This window comes from Schistocerca serialis, chromosome 1 (assembly GCF_023864345.2).
Source record: "Schistocerca serialis cubense isolate TAMUIC-IGC-003099 chromosome 1, iqSchSeri2.2, whole genome shotgun sequence".
Taxonomy (NCBI): domain Eukaryota; kingdom Metazoa; phylum Arthropoda; class Insecta; order Orthoptera; family Acrididae; genus Schistocerca; species Schistocerca serialis.
In genome coordinates this window covers 544,439,846-544,455,506 of record NC_064638.1, presented here as the reverse complement: position 1 = coordinate 544,455,506, position 15,661 = coordinate 544,439,846, and the positions used below count along the sequence as shown (strand labels likewise).

The window sequence follows — 15,661 nt, the reverse complement described above, 5'->3', positions numbered from 1 at the left end:
GTAATTAAAGGGGCTAGTTGTTTAGTAAAATTAAATTTATCTTCGAAGGTACAGTACATATAAAACCTTAAGAATGCCATGACGTTCTTTTTCGATAGCTTGTCTAAAATCATGCTAACATCTGACTGCAGTAACTCTTTGCTAGGGAGAATATCTGTGATGCGAAAGTTAAAAAGTTTTTCAGTTGTTCTGGTTTTCTTCATTTAGGTATCAGCAATGTGAAATTTAGGGTCGTCATTAAGAAGAACAAACATTTTTCTAAATTTTCCAGTAACAATCTGTCGTTTCTCTTCTTGAACTAGAGATCAACAATGTGGTTTTGGAAGGCAGTAACGCTACTTTTGTGCATTGTGTCCGCGGCGCACATCGTGTCCTGCTATCTTTGTACGCATCAGATATATTGTCAAGGCAGACTGCTGCATGAAGTGCAAATGAATTCTCTCTTTCCGGACTCGAAGACTTTTGTTGACATGAAATTAAGGATGTCGGACGCAGAGACGACAAAAGACTTCGAACTGCTTTTAAATAAAACGGGTGGAGCAAGTCCTAGTAGACCAGAACTCGAACAATTCGTCAAGGACCATTTTGAGCCGGTTGCTAGCGAGTTCGAAAAGTGGAATCCACCTGACTGGAAGCCTTCGCCGGTTTTTCTGAAGAAGATAAAGGATCCGCGACTGTGGGAATTCGCCAAGAAACTGAATGGAATCTGGAAATTTCTTGGACGACGCATAACTGATTTGGTGCGCGAGAATCAGGAGCTGTACTCCATCATTTATATGCCTTACGGTGTGATAATTCCCGGAGGCCGCTTCCGAGAAATATATTATTGGGACTCATACTGGATTATCCGTGGACTGCTCAAGTGTGAAATGTATTATACAGCTAGGGGCATCCTGGCCAACTTCCTGCTGATGGTTCGTCAGTTTGGACTCGTGCCTAATGGCGGTCGTATCTATTATACCGGGCGCTCGCAGCCACCATTATTGCTGCCAATGGTGAAAAGCTATATGGATGCTACCAACGACATTGACTTTCTCCGTGAACACCTAGATACACTTGAGAAGGAATATTCATTTTGGATTGGGAACCGCACTGTAACTGTCACCAAAGGAGGCAAGAAATACCGTATGGCGAGGTTTGAAGCAAATTATAATGTACACGCACTAAAGTTATAATACTCGCTCTCTTGACCCACGCGATTCGATGATTTTACCAGCTGGCATCATTTAATTTCCTGTTCTTTTCATTTCGTTTTTCACCTCCAAGCAGATCCTAAGCAAAATTGCTATGGTATGTTTCTGAAATTCTCAAAGTCCTTTGCTCTTTACATTCGGATCTGAACTGTTAATGAAAGGTTAAATGTATTTCCATAGTTTTTATTACATATACCTGTCCTACACACGCCGATAAATGACTTTCTATTTCCTCAGTCTCTTGTCGCTACTTTCTCCATTTTATTTTATTTATTTATTTTTTCGAGCAAGCTACTTTTTTGAGGATCTGATTGTGTATACGCAAATAATAATAGTTACAACTTCTAGAAGTGCTTGAAAATACCCATTTTAAGGGGTATGCAGTATGCACCATATCTCTCTCTTGGCTACCTTATATACCCTTGTCCTCAGCCAGATATGACTATCTCATGAATTTCATTTTAATGTTGCTTTCTATCTAAACATAGTTACAATTGATGTGTTAGATTAAAGATAAAACTGCCACAAGACAAGCTAACCACAAAACAGAGGAAACCTGGGGCAATGACCAGGCACATAAAGTTGTGATTTTATTGTTCCTGTCTCTCTCCCTCCCTCCCATCCCTCCCATTCCTCTCTCTTCCCCCCCCCCCCTTCCCCCTCCCCACGCTGCCATCCCCGTCTCCTTTAATGCTGCAAACTGAAACATGACTTCTTTGTAAATTCATAGCTGCAGTAGGTGTACATGAGGAGAACGAGAAAGTTAACAGCTAATGACGGGCTTATGAGTAAAAAGACAAGATCCAGCCACCAAAGTGAAACAAAGTTCTCAGCCATCTCAATATTGGGCACTGTCATCTGATGCATGACATCCTCCATTAGCAGGAAGACGTACCTTCCATAGTGCTTGTAGAGCTTGGGTAACAGGGCACAGTCTAGACTTCGATAATGGTATGTCATGTGTTGACAGACTGTATGATTTTTATTAAAGCGAGTGCAACCCATGATTTTGATATGGACTTGTCATGAATTTTAATCGGCGACAATAGGCACCAGTAATTTATGTAAGACTTGTAATTTTTTTTACACAAATTTAGTTATTGGCATAATCCGTATCACTTCAGGTAGGGGGGCTACCTTCATAGTGTCAGATGTTATTGAGTTTAGCATATATTAAAATTCAGGAGTAAGTAAGAGACACATATTTTTTTTTTTTTTTTTTTTTGTTTTCTCCAATAAAATTCCTGTCCTGAGATAGAGGCCTCTGAAGATGACACTGCCAACACCATTTTGAAGATGCGAATTTCGGGATTTTTTTTTAAATGCTGTGTATCTCTGTAACAGTTCTACATATTTTGTTAGAGTTTTTTTTATTTTAAAGATAATTGATTTATGATTACAATCGTATCCTCCATTTGGACATATCTGTCAAAGGTCTTTTACTGTCGTCTTTTGAATTATTTTTATCATTTGCAGAAAAAGATTTGTTTTTGCAAAAATACCAATCCAGAAAAGTTAGATTTTTTTTCTGTTGATCGGTACCATGTAGTACTATATTCTCTGTAAAGGAGAGCTTCCATTTTTAAGTTGGACAGGTTTAATTTGAAAAAATAATTGTTTTAACTTTCAAGGGTAATTATGTCTTCACAGAAGTTGTTTCTTACTAATTTATTTGTTACAATGTTTATTTTTATTGTCTTTGTTGCAGTTATTTCTTCATTTTCATTGTTGCAGATATTTCTTACCCTGTGTTGTAGTTTGTCAATTTCATTGACGTGGTTGTTCATTGCATGTTACTTTATTGTAGTTGTTGAGTGCTAATTTGTTTACTGAAGAGGCTTCTTAGAAATCTGAGACTTTATTCAGGTTGGAAATAAGTGTTCTCATTTGAAGAATCTCTTTTGAAGTGAAGATGTTTCCTGTGACGACTTTTTGTGCTCTAAATGTTTTGACAGAATAACTACAATGATAGTATCTGAACAAGGTGAAGCCTCCAATGGTGCAGATTTTGCATCAATAGAGGAAGAATTAAATACCCTGAGTCAGTCAACTACAGAGGTAGGTGTTAATCCTGTTAATAAATCGTGGTCAGTGAAGTCAAGCCATAAGCTCTATGCATCAAGAAACACAGAGAAATTACTAAAACTATGAATGAATACACTACAGCAAAACTGACCACATTCTTGAAAGTAGAAATTCAATCTTCAGAGGAAAATGAATCAAAGCACTCTTGCACCTCTTGCCAGGAATTTTTCACAAATATCAATTCAGCTGTTGAATATTGTGCATCCTACAGTGAAAAGGTGAAAGTTGTAACTATTAATCCAGAGACATTTTCAAAGAAAAAGATTTTGAACCATGTTCTATCAGTATCAAAGTACATGGCAGACAAACCAAGAAATGTGAGGTCTGTAAAAGGAGTCTTTGGAAGACCAGATCCCTGTTATGGTCATCCTGTAGAAGCAGCTCAAGTTCAAATATTGCAGTCATTTTATCTGGAAGATAAATGGGACTGTTCTCACAGAGTGCCAACTGAAAAGACACTGTAACTGTAACAGTTGAAGGTCAAAAAATTGTGAAAGTGAAGAGGTACATGACTCGCAGTATTAAAGAAACTTTTGCAATTTATAAAGCAACTATACAACTTCACATATTGGAAGATCAAAATTTTATGTACTACGACCTAAGTGGGTAGTTCCACACCCATCCAGAGATGTCTGTTTATGCGTGTACTGTGCGAATTTTGAACGTGGCAAGTGCGAAGAACTTACTGGAGCATGTGACATATGACACCTTGGTTTGGCTGTGTGGAGTCGTTAGTAGTCTGTGATGTAAAGTGAGAGACTTCTTGTTCCATGATTGGGGTGAGTGCACTGGAAAGAGAGGACTGTCTTAGAAACTTGGCCTGGAAGATGTAGAAGATAACTTTTCAGAAGTTACATATGCGATATGGGAGAAAAATAAACTAATTAAGAAAACTGTTGCCTTTGACAGTTTCATTGATGAACTTGATAAATGGTCAGTGAAAGAAGTAGCACACCAGCATATGAAGAAATTGCAATGACAACACATTGCAGAAGTGAAACGGTGTGTACAGGCTGAAGAACTATGTTTAGTGCTTCACTGTGATTTTGCTGATAACTGGTCTATAATTCTCCCACAAGAAGTACAAGGGTATCATTGGAGTAATGACCAGATTTCAATTTTTCCAGGAGTGACATATTTTCAAAACAAGACTACAAGTGTTGCAGTTATAAGTGATGGCACAGGACATGACTCAGCACATGCTTTGCTAGCAATGCACAAAATTCTTCAACTGCAAACAGAGATAGAGAAGATCATAATTATTTCTGACAGTGCTCCTAGTCATTTTAAAAATCGCTACCAACTGTTTGAATTGAGAATCGCTTGTACCAACTAACTGGGTATTCAGTGCTACTGGTCATAAGAAGGGGTCTTGTGATGATGTAGGAGGCCTGCTGAAGCACCATGCTACAAGACATAATCTTTCCCGACCAAATACATCTGTGATTCAGACTGCTGTGGATTTTACGAGAGTCATGACATCTTACACACCCACAGCCCTCATTCTTTTGTCCAAAGAGGAAGTCGAATAATTCTGTGATCAGAAAAAAGAAGAATGATCCAAACAAACTACTCCTGTGAAAAGAATTCAGAAGACATATTTTTGGACTCAAAGTGATGGGCAAACTCATATTGCATGCACTTTAAAGAGCGAGAAAGAAGAAATTTCATTCGTTCCGCCAACATCTCAGAAACAGCAGGATAATATTCAGATTCACAACCCGAGAAGGGGGATGAATGTGGCGTGTGTGTATGAATGTGACTGGTGGACTGCAGAGATTATAAAGACCAGCTATGAGTTATATGAAACTGTAGTGAACTTTATGCTACCACATGGGCCAGCTGCTGGATATAGGTTTCCAGCTGAAGGACAGCAACAATGCCGTCAGTGCTCACTTCCTGTTCACAAAGTTTTGAGGATTGTAAGTGATTCAGTTCCTATTGGTTCAACGGGAAGGTATCACTCTACATCAAAGGAAGATACTGAAGCAGTGGAACATATTTTTAGTTAATTGACTGGCTAATTTCAGTACAAAACAGAGTGCACAGAAGTTGTATAAATTGAAACCTTTAAGTTTTTGGACCTTTCACATACATTTCGGAACCTTTTAAAATGCTTGAAAAATTAGTCTCTTACTCATCTTCCAAAACTAAAATTATATTAAATAAGGCTAAGTTTCGATTTTTATAAGTCTGTTATGTGATAATGTGGTAATAAAACAGGTTTTATGTATGGCAAAAATTTCAGTTGTTTATAAAACCTTAAAGTTGAATCTCTCCTTTTCAGGGAATGTAGAACTACATGGTACTAATCAGAAAGAAAAAAAAAATCAAACTTTTATGGATTGGCATGTTTGAAAAAATTTTTTTCCATAAATTATAAAAAGTTCAGAATGCTATAGTAAAATAACTTTGACAGTCAAGACCAAATGGAGGATTTCTTTGTAATAATAAAGCAATTATCTTTCAAATAAAAGAAAACAACAAAATATCTAGAACTGTTCCAGAGATACAGCATTTTAAAATTTATTCCAATATTCACATCTTAAAAATGGTATGCGCAGTGTCATCTTCGGAGGGCTGTATCTTGGAGCAGAAACTTTTTTTGGAGAAAACAAAAAATAGCATGTTCCTTACTTAGTCCTTCATTTTAATATATGCTAAATTCAATAACATCTGAGACTATGAACGTAAGATTTTTTTCTAGCCTGCCTGAATTGATATGGACTATGCCTTTATGAGTATTAATTTTTTGATTAAAATGCACTTACAATGTAGGCAACACTTCTGTCGTGTTCTTATCTTGGCAGTTTGTTTCCATTGGTCATAGCCTATTGGGTGATAGTATATAGTAGCTAGTGAGAACTGCTGAATCTAATGACTTATTTCGGCAGAAGATATGAATCGATTACTGGTTTTTGTATGTATTTGGTTGTATGTTGCTAGGAATATGACAGGATTTCTTGAGATATTGTTTTGTATCTTAACGTTATAGTTTGGTTGTGAGTTGGTGAAGCCAAAGAATGTGAGTGGAGGGAAGCTGGCTGTAGTAATGGCTTGCCCGAGGTCTAGATTAGGTTGAAATTTTACTGCTGGTAATGAGTTAGCGAAGCCAATGAATGTGAGTGTAAGAAAACTGGTTGTCATGACGGTCTGGTCTGTGGTATAGCCCAACAACCATGGGAAAGTTTCTGGGGTATTTCTGAAATGTCCTGAATTCTGAGGTTGTGGTTACGCAGGAACGTAAGACTTCTAGTTTAAATTTTACGAAATATTTTGTTTCCTGTGGCAACATCATACACAATATATTACATTATGGTGCCAGTTAATTCCATATGCTCCACATCGTGATGATGTTTATTGAACACTATTTCTTCATTGACTCCTCCATCTGGTCTAGTCATCTGTCAAGTTCATTTCTAATCATTCATCATGCACAGGTACCAACTGCAGCATGGAATGCCAATACCATTGATGTGCAGTGCACTTTCACCAATTTTTCTCCCTTTTTGTTTTCTTCTTTCAATTCATCCTTCTGGTTGTAATGTACTGAATATGTAAATTCTTTCCTTTCAGGTACTCATGTAATTTTTGTTATTTACAATATTGTTTTTTAAATTTATTACATCCCAGTCTTATTCCACTGTCACTGGAAATAATTTCTGCTTAATTTACATGCAATTACATAAAATTTAATGACATAGAGGAGGTAATTACCCCACTGTCATGTGCCCAATAATATGTGAGAAGAGTAGCATGCATATGTATAGTAATGCAGACAGAGAAGGAAATTTCTGTGAAAGAAGGATGGAGAACTCACAGAGGGAGAAAGGCCTAAGACATATAAGGTGAGGAGAGGAAAATAAAATGAGCAGGAGAAGTATGCGATTAATAAAATTAGGTGGCAGGGAGGTGGGGGTAGGAAAGTCACAGAGGAGTTAAAGGCCCGTTTCAGTCTTTGCAGAGTAGAAGACTAACTGTAATCAAGGCTTGCAACACCAGTACAAACTGTATTGCAAAATTCATCAATGTGTCATTAAAATAGATGTACTGTACACAAAAAAATTCCAAAAACAAAGCAAAGACTATTGGAAGCATTATTGGTCATGAAATGAAAAAACTTGATAAGGCAAATGATATTGAACTTGATGAGAGTAGCACTGATAGAGATGATGCTAAATCATTGGCTATTAAATTTAATAAATTCTTCCTAACAGCTGAAATACAGGGGCAAAGAGTGGACCATTGAAATCAGGTTGATTAGACTCACTGAAACAGCCTCTTACAGTCTGGCACCTGACACCAATTCTGTCAAATCATTTGAGGATAAGCAAAATACATCTAATGACAGACCTTTTGCTCATATTCAGTATTTTCAGAAGTACAAAATTTTTAAGTCTTCCACAGCCACTTGTACAAACTGTGTGTTGGCTTCTGTCTCAGGTTCTTCAGTAAATGTTTGTCAGATTGCCTGATTTCTCCACTTGCAGGTTGGAGCAGGTGGAGAAATTGGCCGTGGCAGAGCACACTGTGCAAGACCAACCATGGAGTAAAATTCATATACATGGAAGTTCTGGCTGTAGAGAAGAGCTATCACATCTGCTTGTTCAGAAGAGCTATAGAAATACACAAACAAGAGAACAGTTTCAACAAAAAAGGAAAAAGCCTCAAGGTAAATGGATCCTGGCTTTCCCTGCTGCAGCAAGTGACCATTGCAGGTAGCGACAAGAGAACCACACCGGAAATGATGGCAGAGAAGCCCTTGGACATTGGTGCACCTGGTACATAGTCTGCAGCTGTGAACTTGGCTCCAGTCCACCACCAGCAAAGGAGGGTGAAACTTTGATAATGCCAGCCACTCATGCAGGCGAAACATAAGAAAAATCATCAGATGACTGTTGGCTGAAGAACCTGAGATAGAAGTCAACAGGCAGTTTGTAATTTTCAAAAGTGTTTGTGAAAGCAGTATATGGCAGAATTCTGGCTCAATTAAAATAGCAGAACTTCTCAACTGCCTCTCAGTTTGGCTTTCATAAAGAAATCTCCACAGAGAAATAATGGCAATACTATGAAAAGGATAGTTGCTAATCACCATATAGCAGAAACACTGAGTCGCTGATAGGGACAACAAAAAGACTGTTGGATGAAGCTTTTGGTCAAACAGGCCTTCATCAGAACAGACAACATAAACACACATTCACACAAACGCAACTGACACACACACTTGTGTGTGTGTGTGTGTGTGTGTGTGTCTATTGTGTCTATTCTGATGAAGGCCTGTTTGGCTGAAAGATTTGTTTAATAGTCTTTGTTGTCCCTATCTGTGACTCAGTATCTCTGCTATATGACACCTATCTTAATTTAAGTATTAACTGTATTTTTCTTACTTGTCACTTCTTCTTCCATGTGTATTTGCTTTTAGGAAGCTTTAATTGTCGGGTGCTATTAATAGTGTTCCATAGATTTCGTGTTTGTTTTGAATACAGTCAGAGAGAGTCCCTTTAGTCAGCCATAGCGCCAGTAGTGTCAGTGTCGTCGTAACTGCCATCCGCTTCACATCTGCTGCGCAGCAAGCTACCTTAATTTAAGTATTAACTGTATTTTTTTTACTTGTCACTTCTTCTTGCGTGTGTTTTTTCTTTTAGGAAGCTTTAATTGTCGAGTGCTATTAATAGTTCCATAGATTTCGTGTTTGTTTTGAATACAGTCAGAGAGAGTCCCTTTAGTCAACCATGATGCCAGTAGTGCTAGTGTTTGTTTTCAATACAGTCCAGAGACAGGTAGTGCTATTTTCATTGTTTTCTACAAGAAGTGGCTAGCAACCACAGTTTAGTCAATAAACAGCCGCCTTTAGTGATTTAGCAGTCTAGTTAAAGGTTGATTAACTCTCTTCAGTAAATTGATTCCTTAGGATGGATAGGATGTGTGACTGCTGTGTACGGACGCAGGAGGAGCTGGCCACTGTTCGCGAACAGCTGAGCGTGTTGATGGCCGCGGTCAGCCGTCTTCAGGCTGCTGCCTTGGAGTCTAGCGGCAGCGGGGAGTCTGGTGCGTTGCAAGGTACACCCCAGGTGTTACATGCTTCATCCACTGTCCCTGCTGTCGAGACATCTTTGCGGGTAGCGGGCGCGGTTGGGCCACCCTCTCCCCAAGGGGAGTGGCGGGTTCAGCGGCGTTCGCGGCACACGAGGCGGAGGGTGAATGTGGAGGCTGCCCATGTGGCATCGCCCGCTCTGCCTGTGAATGGACATGTGGCTGCTCCTTCAGCAAGGTCCGAGCAGGCACACGGGGGGAGGGGTTTATTAGTTATTGGGAGCTCCAACGTTAGGTGGGTGATGGAGCCCCTTAGGGAAATAGTGGGAAGGTCGGGGAAAAAGGCCAGTGTTCACTCTGTCTCCTTGCCGGGGGGTCTCATCCGAGATGTGGAGGAGGCCCTACCGGCGGCAATAGAGAGCACTGGGTGCACCCGACTGCAAATTGTTGCTCATGTCGGCACCAATGACTCCTGCCGTCTGGGTTCAGAGGTCATCCTCAGTTCGTACAGGCGGTTGGCAGAATTGGTGAAGGCGGAAAGCCTCGCTCGTGGGGTGGAATCAGAGCTAACTATTTGTAGTATCGTTCCCAGAACCGATCGCGGTCCTGTGGTTTGGAGCCGAGTGGAAGGCTTAAACCAGAGGCTCAGACGATTCTGCGGAGATCTGGGGTGCAAATTTCTCGACCTCCGCTATTGGGTGGAGAAATGTAGGGTCCCCCTGAATAGGTCAGGCGTGGACTACACGCCGGAAGCGGCTACAAGGGTAGCGGAGTACGTGTGGAGTGCACATGGGGGTTTTTTGGGTTAGAGAATCCCCTCCCTAGGCCCAACAAGATGCCTCCTGAGACGCGGCAAGGTAGGAGTAGGCAAAATGCAACAGGGAATAACAATATTAATGTGCTAATAGTAAACTGCAGGAGCGTCTATAGAAAGGTCCCAGAACTGCTCTCATTAATAAATGGTCACAATGCCCACATAGTACTAGGGACAGAAAGTTGGCTGAAACCAGACGTAAACAGTAATGAAATCCTAAACTCAGATTGGAATGTATACCGCAGGGACAGGCTGGACAGTGAAGGGGGAGGCGTGTTTATAGCAATAAGAAGTGCAATAGTATCGAAGGAAATTGACGGAGATCCGAAATGTGAAATGATTTGGGTGATGGTCACGGTTAAAGCAGGCTCAGACATGGTAATTGGATGTCTCTATAGGCCCCCTGGCTCAGCAGCTGTTGTGGCTGAGCACCTGAAGGATAATTTGGAAAATATTTCGAGTAGATTTCCCCACCATGTATAGTTCTGGGTGGAGATTTTAATTTGCCGGATATAGACTGGGAGACTCAAACGTTCATAACGGGTGGCAGGGACAAAGAATCCAGGGAAATTTTTTTAAGTGCTTTATCTGAAAACTACCTTGAGCAGTTAAACAGAAAACCGACTCGTGGCAATAACATATTAGACCTTCTGGTGACAAACAGACCCGAACTATTTGAAAAAGTTAACGCAGAACAGGGAATCAGCGATCATAAAGCGGTTACGGCATCGATGATTTCAGCCGTAAATAGAAATATTAAAAAGGGTAGGAAGATTTTTCTGTTTAGAAAAAGTGACAAAAAGCAGATTTCAGAGTACCTGTTGGCTCAACACAAAAGTTTTGTCTCAAGTACAGATAGTGTTGAGGATCAGTGGAAAAAGTTCAAAACCATCGTACATTATGCGTTAGATGAGTATGTGCCAAGCAAGATCGTAAGAGATGGAAAAGAGCCACCATGGTACAACAACCGAGTTAGAAAACTGCTGCGGAAGCAAAGGGAACTTCACAGCAAACATAAACATAGCCAAAGCCTTGCAGACAAACAAAAATTACACGAAGCGAAATGTAGTGTGAGGAGGGCTATGCGAGAGGCGTTCAATGAATTCGAAAGTAAAGTTCTATGTACTGACTTGGCAGAAAAGCCTAAGAAATTTTGGTCTTATGTCAAAGCGGTAGGTGGATCAAAACAAAATGTCCAGACACTCTGTGACCAAAATGGTACTGAAACAGAGGATGACAGACTAAAGGCCGAAATACTAAATGTCTTTTTCCAAAGTTGTTTCACAGAGGAAGACTGCACTGTAGTTCCTTCTCTAGATTGTCGCACAGATGACAAAATGGTAGATATCAAAATAGACAAGAGAGGGATAGAGAAACAATTAAAATCGCTCAAAAGAGGAAAGGCCTCTGGACCTGATGGGATACCAGTTCGATTTTACACAGAGTATGCGAAGGAACTTGCCCCGCTTCTTGCAGCGGTGTACCGTAGGTCTCTAGAAGAGCGTAGCACTCCAAAGGATTGGAAAAGGGCACAGGTCATCCCTGTTTTCAAGAAGGGACGTCGAACAGATGTGCGGAACTATAGACCTATATCTCTAACGTCGATCAGTTGTAGAATTTTGGAACACGTATTGTGTTCGAGTATAATGACTTTTCTCGAGACTAGAAATCTACTCTGTAGGAATCAGCATGGGTTTTGAAAAAGACGGTCATGTGAAACCCAGCTCGCGCTATTCGTCCACGAGACACAGAGGGCCATAGACACGGGTTCACAGGTAGATGCCGTGTTTCTTGACTTCCGCAAGGCATTCGATACAGTTCCCCACAGTCATTTAATGAACAAAGTAAGAGCATATGGACTATCAGACCAATTGTGTGATTGGATTGAGTAGTTCCTAGATAACAGGACGCAGCATGTCATTCTCAATGGAGAGAAGTCTTCCGAAGTAAGAGTGATTTCAGGTGTGGCGCGGGGGAGGGTCGTAGGACCGTTGCTATTCACAATATACATAAATGACCTTGTGGATGACATCGGAAGTTCACTGAGGCTTTTTGCAGATGATGCTGTGGTGTATCGAGAGGTTGTAACAATGGAAAATTGTACTGAAATGCAGGAGGATCTGCAGCGAATTGACGCATGGTGCAGGGAATGGCAATTGAATCTCAATGTAGACAAGTGTAATGTGCTGCGAATACACAGAAAGATAGATACTTTATCATTTAGCTACAAAATAGCAGGTCAGCAACTGGAAGCAGTTAATACCATAAATTATCTGGGAGTATGCATTAGGAGTGATTTAAAATGGAATGATCATATAATGTTGATCGTCGGTAAAGCAGATGCCAGACTGAGATTCATTGGAAGAATCCTAAGGAAATGCAATCCGAAAACAAAGGAAGTAGGTTACAGTACGCTTGTTCGCCCACTGCTTGAATACTGCTCAGCAGTGTGGGATCTGTACCAGATAGGGTTGATAGAAGATATAGAGAAGATCCAACGGAGAGCAGCGCGCTTCGTTACAGGATCATTTAGTAATCACAAAAGCATTACGTAGATGATAGATAAACTCCAGTGGAAGACTCTGCAGGAGAGACGCTCAGTAGCTCGGTACGGGCTTTTGTCAAAGTTTCGAGAACATACCTCCACCCAAGAGTCAAGCAGTATATTGCTTCCTCCTACGTATATCTCGCGAAGAGACCATGAGGATAAAATCAGAGAGATTAGAGCCCACACAGAGGCATACCGACAATCCTTCTTTCCACGAACAATACGAGACTGGAATAGAAGGGAGAACCGATAGAGGTACTCAAGGTACCCTCCGCCACACACCGTCAGGTGGCTTGCGGAGTATGGATGTAGATGTAGATGTAGCAGCTATCCTTCTCATTATATTGTTTTCATTCCATTATAGATTCTCCACAGAGAAAGCAATATAAGACATCCTAAATGAAGTTGTGTTAGAGCTAGGCAAGAAAAAGTATCCATTCTATGTCAGATGATTATAAAAATCATTCTGTTTGCATATTTATTGATCTTCCCAAAGCCAAATTATACTTGAAAAACTAAAGTGTCATTACATTAATGGAATCACTGTTGTATGGATGGAGTCCTACCTTCAAAACAGAAAACTGAGTGTTACATTGATACATTGTGTCACAGGCATGAAATTAATCTCAGAAAAGGACCAACATAATGTTGGCTCTCACAAGGGTCGGTACTGGGCCCACACTCGTGTGCTTAACCTACATAAATGGCCCTGTAATGGTTACCGATGAAACAAGCATACTAAACAAGAGCTCAAACTTAACCCTAGCAGACACAGCTCAGATGATAGATGGATGTGTTTACAAATCATTAACAAATAACTGTTTATATCTTAACCTCACAAAGACATATTATGCAATTTCAAACCAGCAGAATTAGACATTTGTTGCATAGCAAAGTAGTAATTAAGTGAGGAATAAAATTTTTTTGAAACTGAGTGGGACAATGCTGAGTGAAGGATGTCCGTTGTGTATGTAACAATGGAGTAACCAATGCCAACACTCAGAAGAGCCGAAGTACAAACAAACAGGGAGCTCATTGCCTCTGACTGTGGGAGAGAGAGCATCAGGAACAGCTGATCAGCACCATGACAAGAGTGCAGAGCAGACACAATGCAACTCTAACAACGGGGGTATGTGTAGCGATGATGCAGGAATGCCTTTCAGGCCCTAACTTTTGCATAAAAGAATGCTCTGAAACTAAACAATAGACCAACCAGAAACACTGACAGGCTTAGGAAACAGGAGCACATTTAGTCACCAGAACAGGGGCATCATGTCATCAACTGCAGTAAAACTTTCACCTTCTTCCACTCATTCTCAAAGTCTGGCCACTCCATCTGCATCACTGATACTGATGGAATACGAGCTCTACAAGTTGCAGAATGATCCAATGAATATGACAAAATGTTACGAGCTGCTGCCAGCTTGGAGTCCACACCTGTCTGGCTGTGAGAGTTACTTCAGCTCTGCAAGCTGCATTCCTGCTGGTCACACCTCTGATTAACGGAAGATGCATCTGTGAATGAAGATCCCACCATGTGCAAGCTGATATACTGAAACATTGGGTTAAAAAAGGCAAAGAAAGAAGCTGTAGGGTATGACTGGGAATTAGTGCAATAGTTTAAGTGGATTATGACTTGCAAAATTAGCTTCAATTTAAAAACAGAAATAACTAATGAAGGGTGAATTGATAGAAAATGTGTATCAGACAACAAAGTGCAAAAATTCAAACAGAATTTTATAAAGGTTGGGGGAATATTGCTCAGCTGAATACTGACTAAGCAAGGAACAAAATTTTGCTGAAATCGACTGGAACAATGCTAGGTGGAGCATGTTCATTGAGTATGCAGTGATGGCTTGACAAATGTCAACACTTGGAAGAACCAAAGTACACACAAGTAAGGAGCTCATTGCGTCAGACTGTAGTGGAGAGAGAGTCAGGAACACCTGATTCAGCGCCTTGATGACAGTGCAGAGCAGACTCAGTGCTGTTCTGTCAATGGGGCTGTGTGTAGTAACTACGCCTAGGGATGAAGCAAGAATGCCTTTCAGGCTGCAAACTTCGCATAAAAGGACACACTGAACCTAACATTAGGTCAGCCAGGAATGCTGACTGGCTCAGAAAATGGGAGCACATTCAGTTGCCTGTAGGGGCATCACATCATTGATTGCTCTAAAACTCTCACCTTTCTTCCATTCAGTCTCAGAGTATGTCCACTCCATCTGCATCACTGGTACTGCTGGAAAACCAGCTCTATAAGTAGCAGAATGACCCAGTCAATATTACAAAATGTTACTAGTTGCTGCCAACTTGGAGTTTAGTGCTACGAGTCCACAGCTGTCCAGCTGTGACAGGAACTTCAACTCTGTGAGCTGCACCACTCCTGGGCAGTACACTTACTGTGTTACAAGTGGCATGCTGGGGTTGCCTCTAGGGTTGTTCTACATGTTGCCCTGTGTCTTCCACCTACACACGAACACAACAACCAGAAACAGGGGCATGCAGATTTTTGAGGCTGGGCGTAAGCACAGCTTCACTCAGTGAGAGTGCTGAGCCTCCAACAGTCGTCCACAGCCAAGCCAGGCTACAGACACATGTCAACCACCACACTGTCCTGTGATGGGGCCGTGGGACTGACCTCAGACTACACCAGGAGAGCCGCACTGGGAAGAAGTCAGAGTGATTGTAAAACTCTCAGAAATAAATGACTGTTAATTGAATGATGTCTTATCAGTGCCTGGTGCACCTCCACTTGACTATCATACAGCCACATAGGAGGCTCCATCTGGCGGCTACTACCAGGCATGAATATGAACACAAAGTAGCCTTTAATTAAGCCATCCAGTTTGTGCAGTCCTTCAGCTGTGTTTCCTTCTTAACATAATAGTATAGCAATCTTGCATTGTAGTGGCAGATGTAGCAACAAATGGTTCAAATGGCACTGAGGTCATCAGTCCCCTAGAACTTAGAACTACTTAAACCTAACTA

At 40.8% G+C, this 15,661-nt stretch overlaps 1 protein-coding gene across 1 annotated transcript in view; it reads left to right on the top strand.

Moving 5' to 3' along the window:
- The first annotated feature begins 455 nt into the window (after nucleotides 1-455).
- Nucleotides 456-15,661, top strand: part of LOC126412548 (trehalase-like) — a 137,028-nt gene continuing 121,822 nt past the window's right edge. The window contains exon 1 of the mRNA XM_050082224.1: nucleotides 456-1,135. Within this exon, the coding sequence (XP_049938181.1) occupies nucleotides 471-1,135 (665 nt within the window). The 5' untranslated portion in view covers nucleotides 456-470. The remainder of the gene's footprint in view (nucleotides 1,136-15,661) is intronic.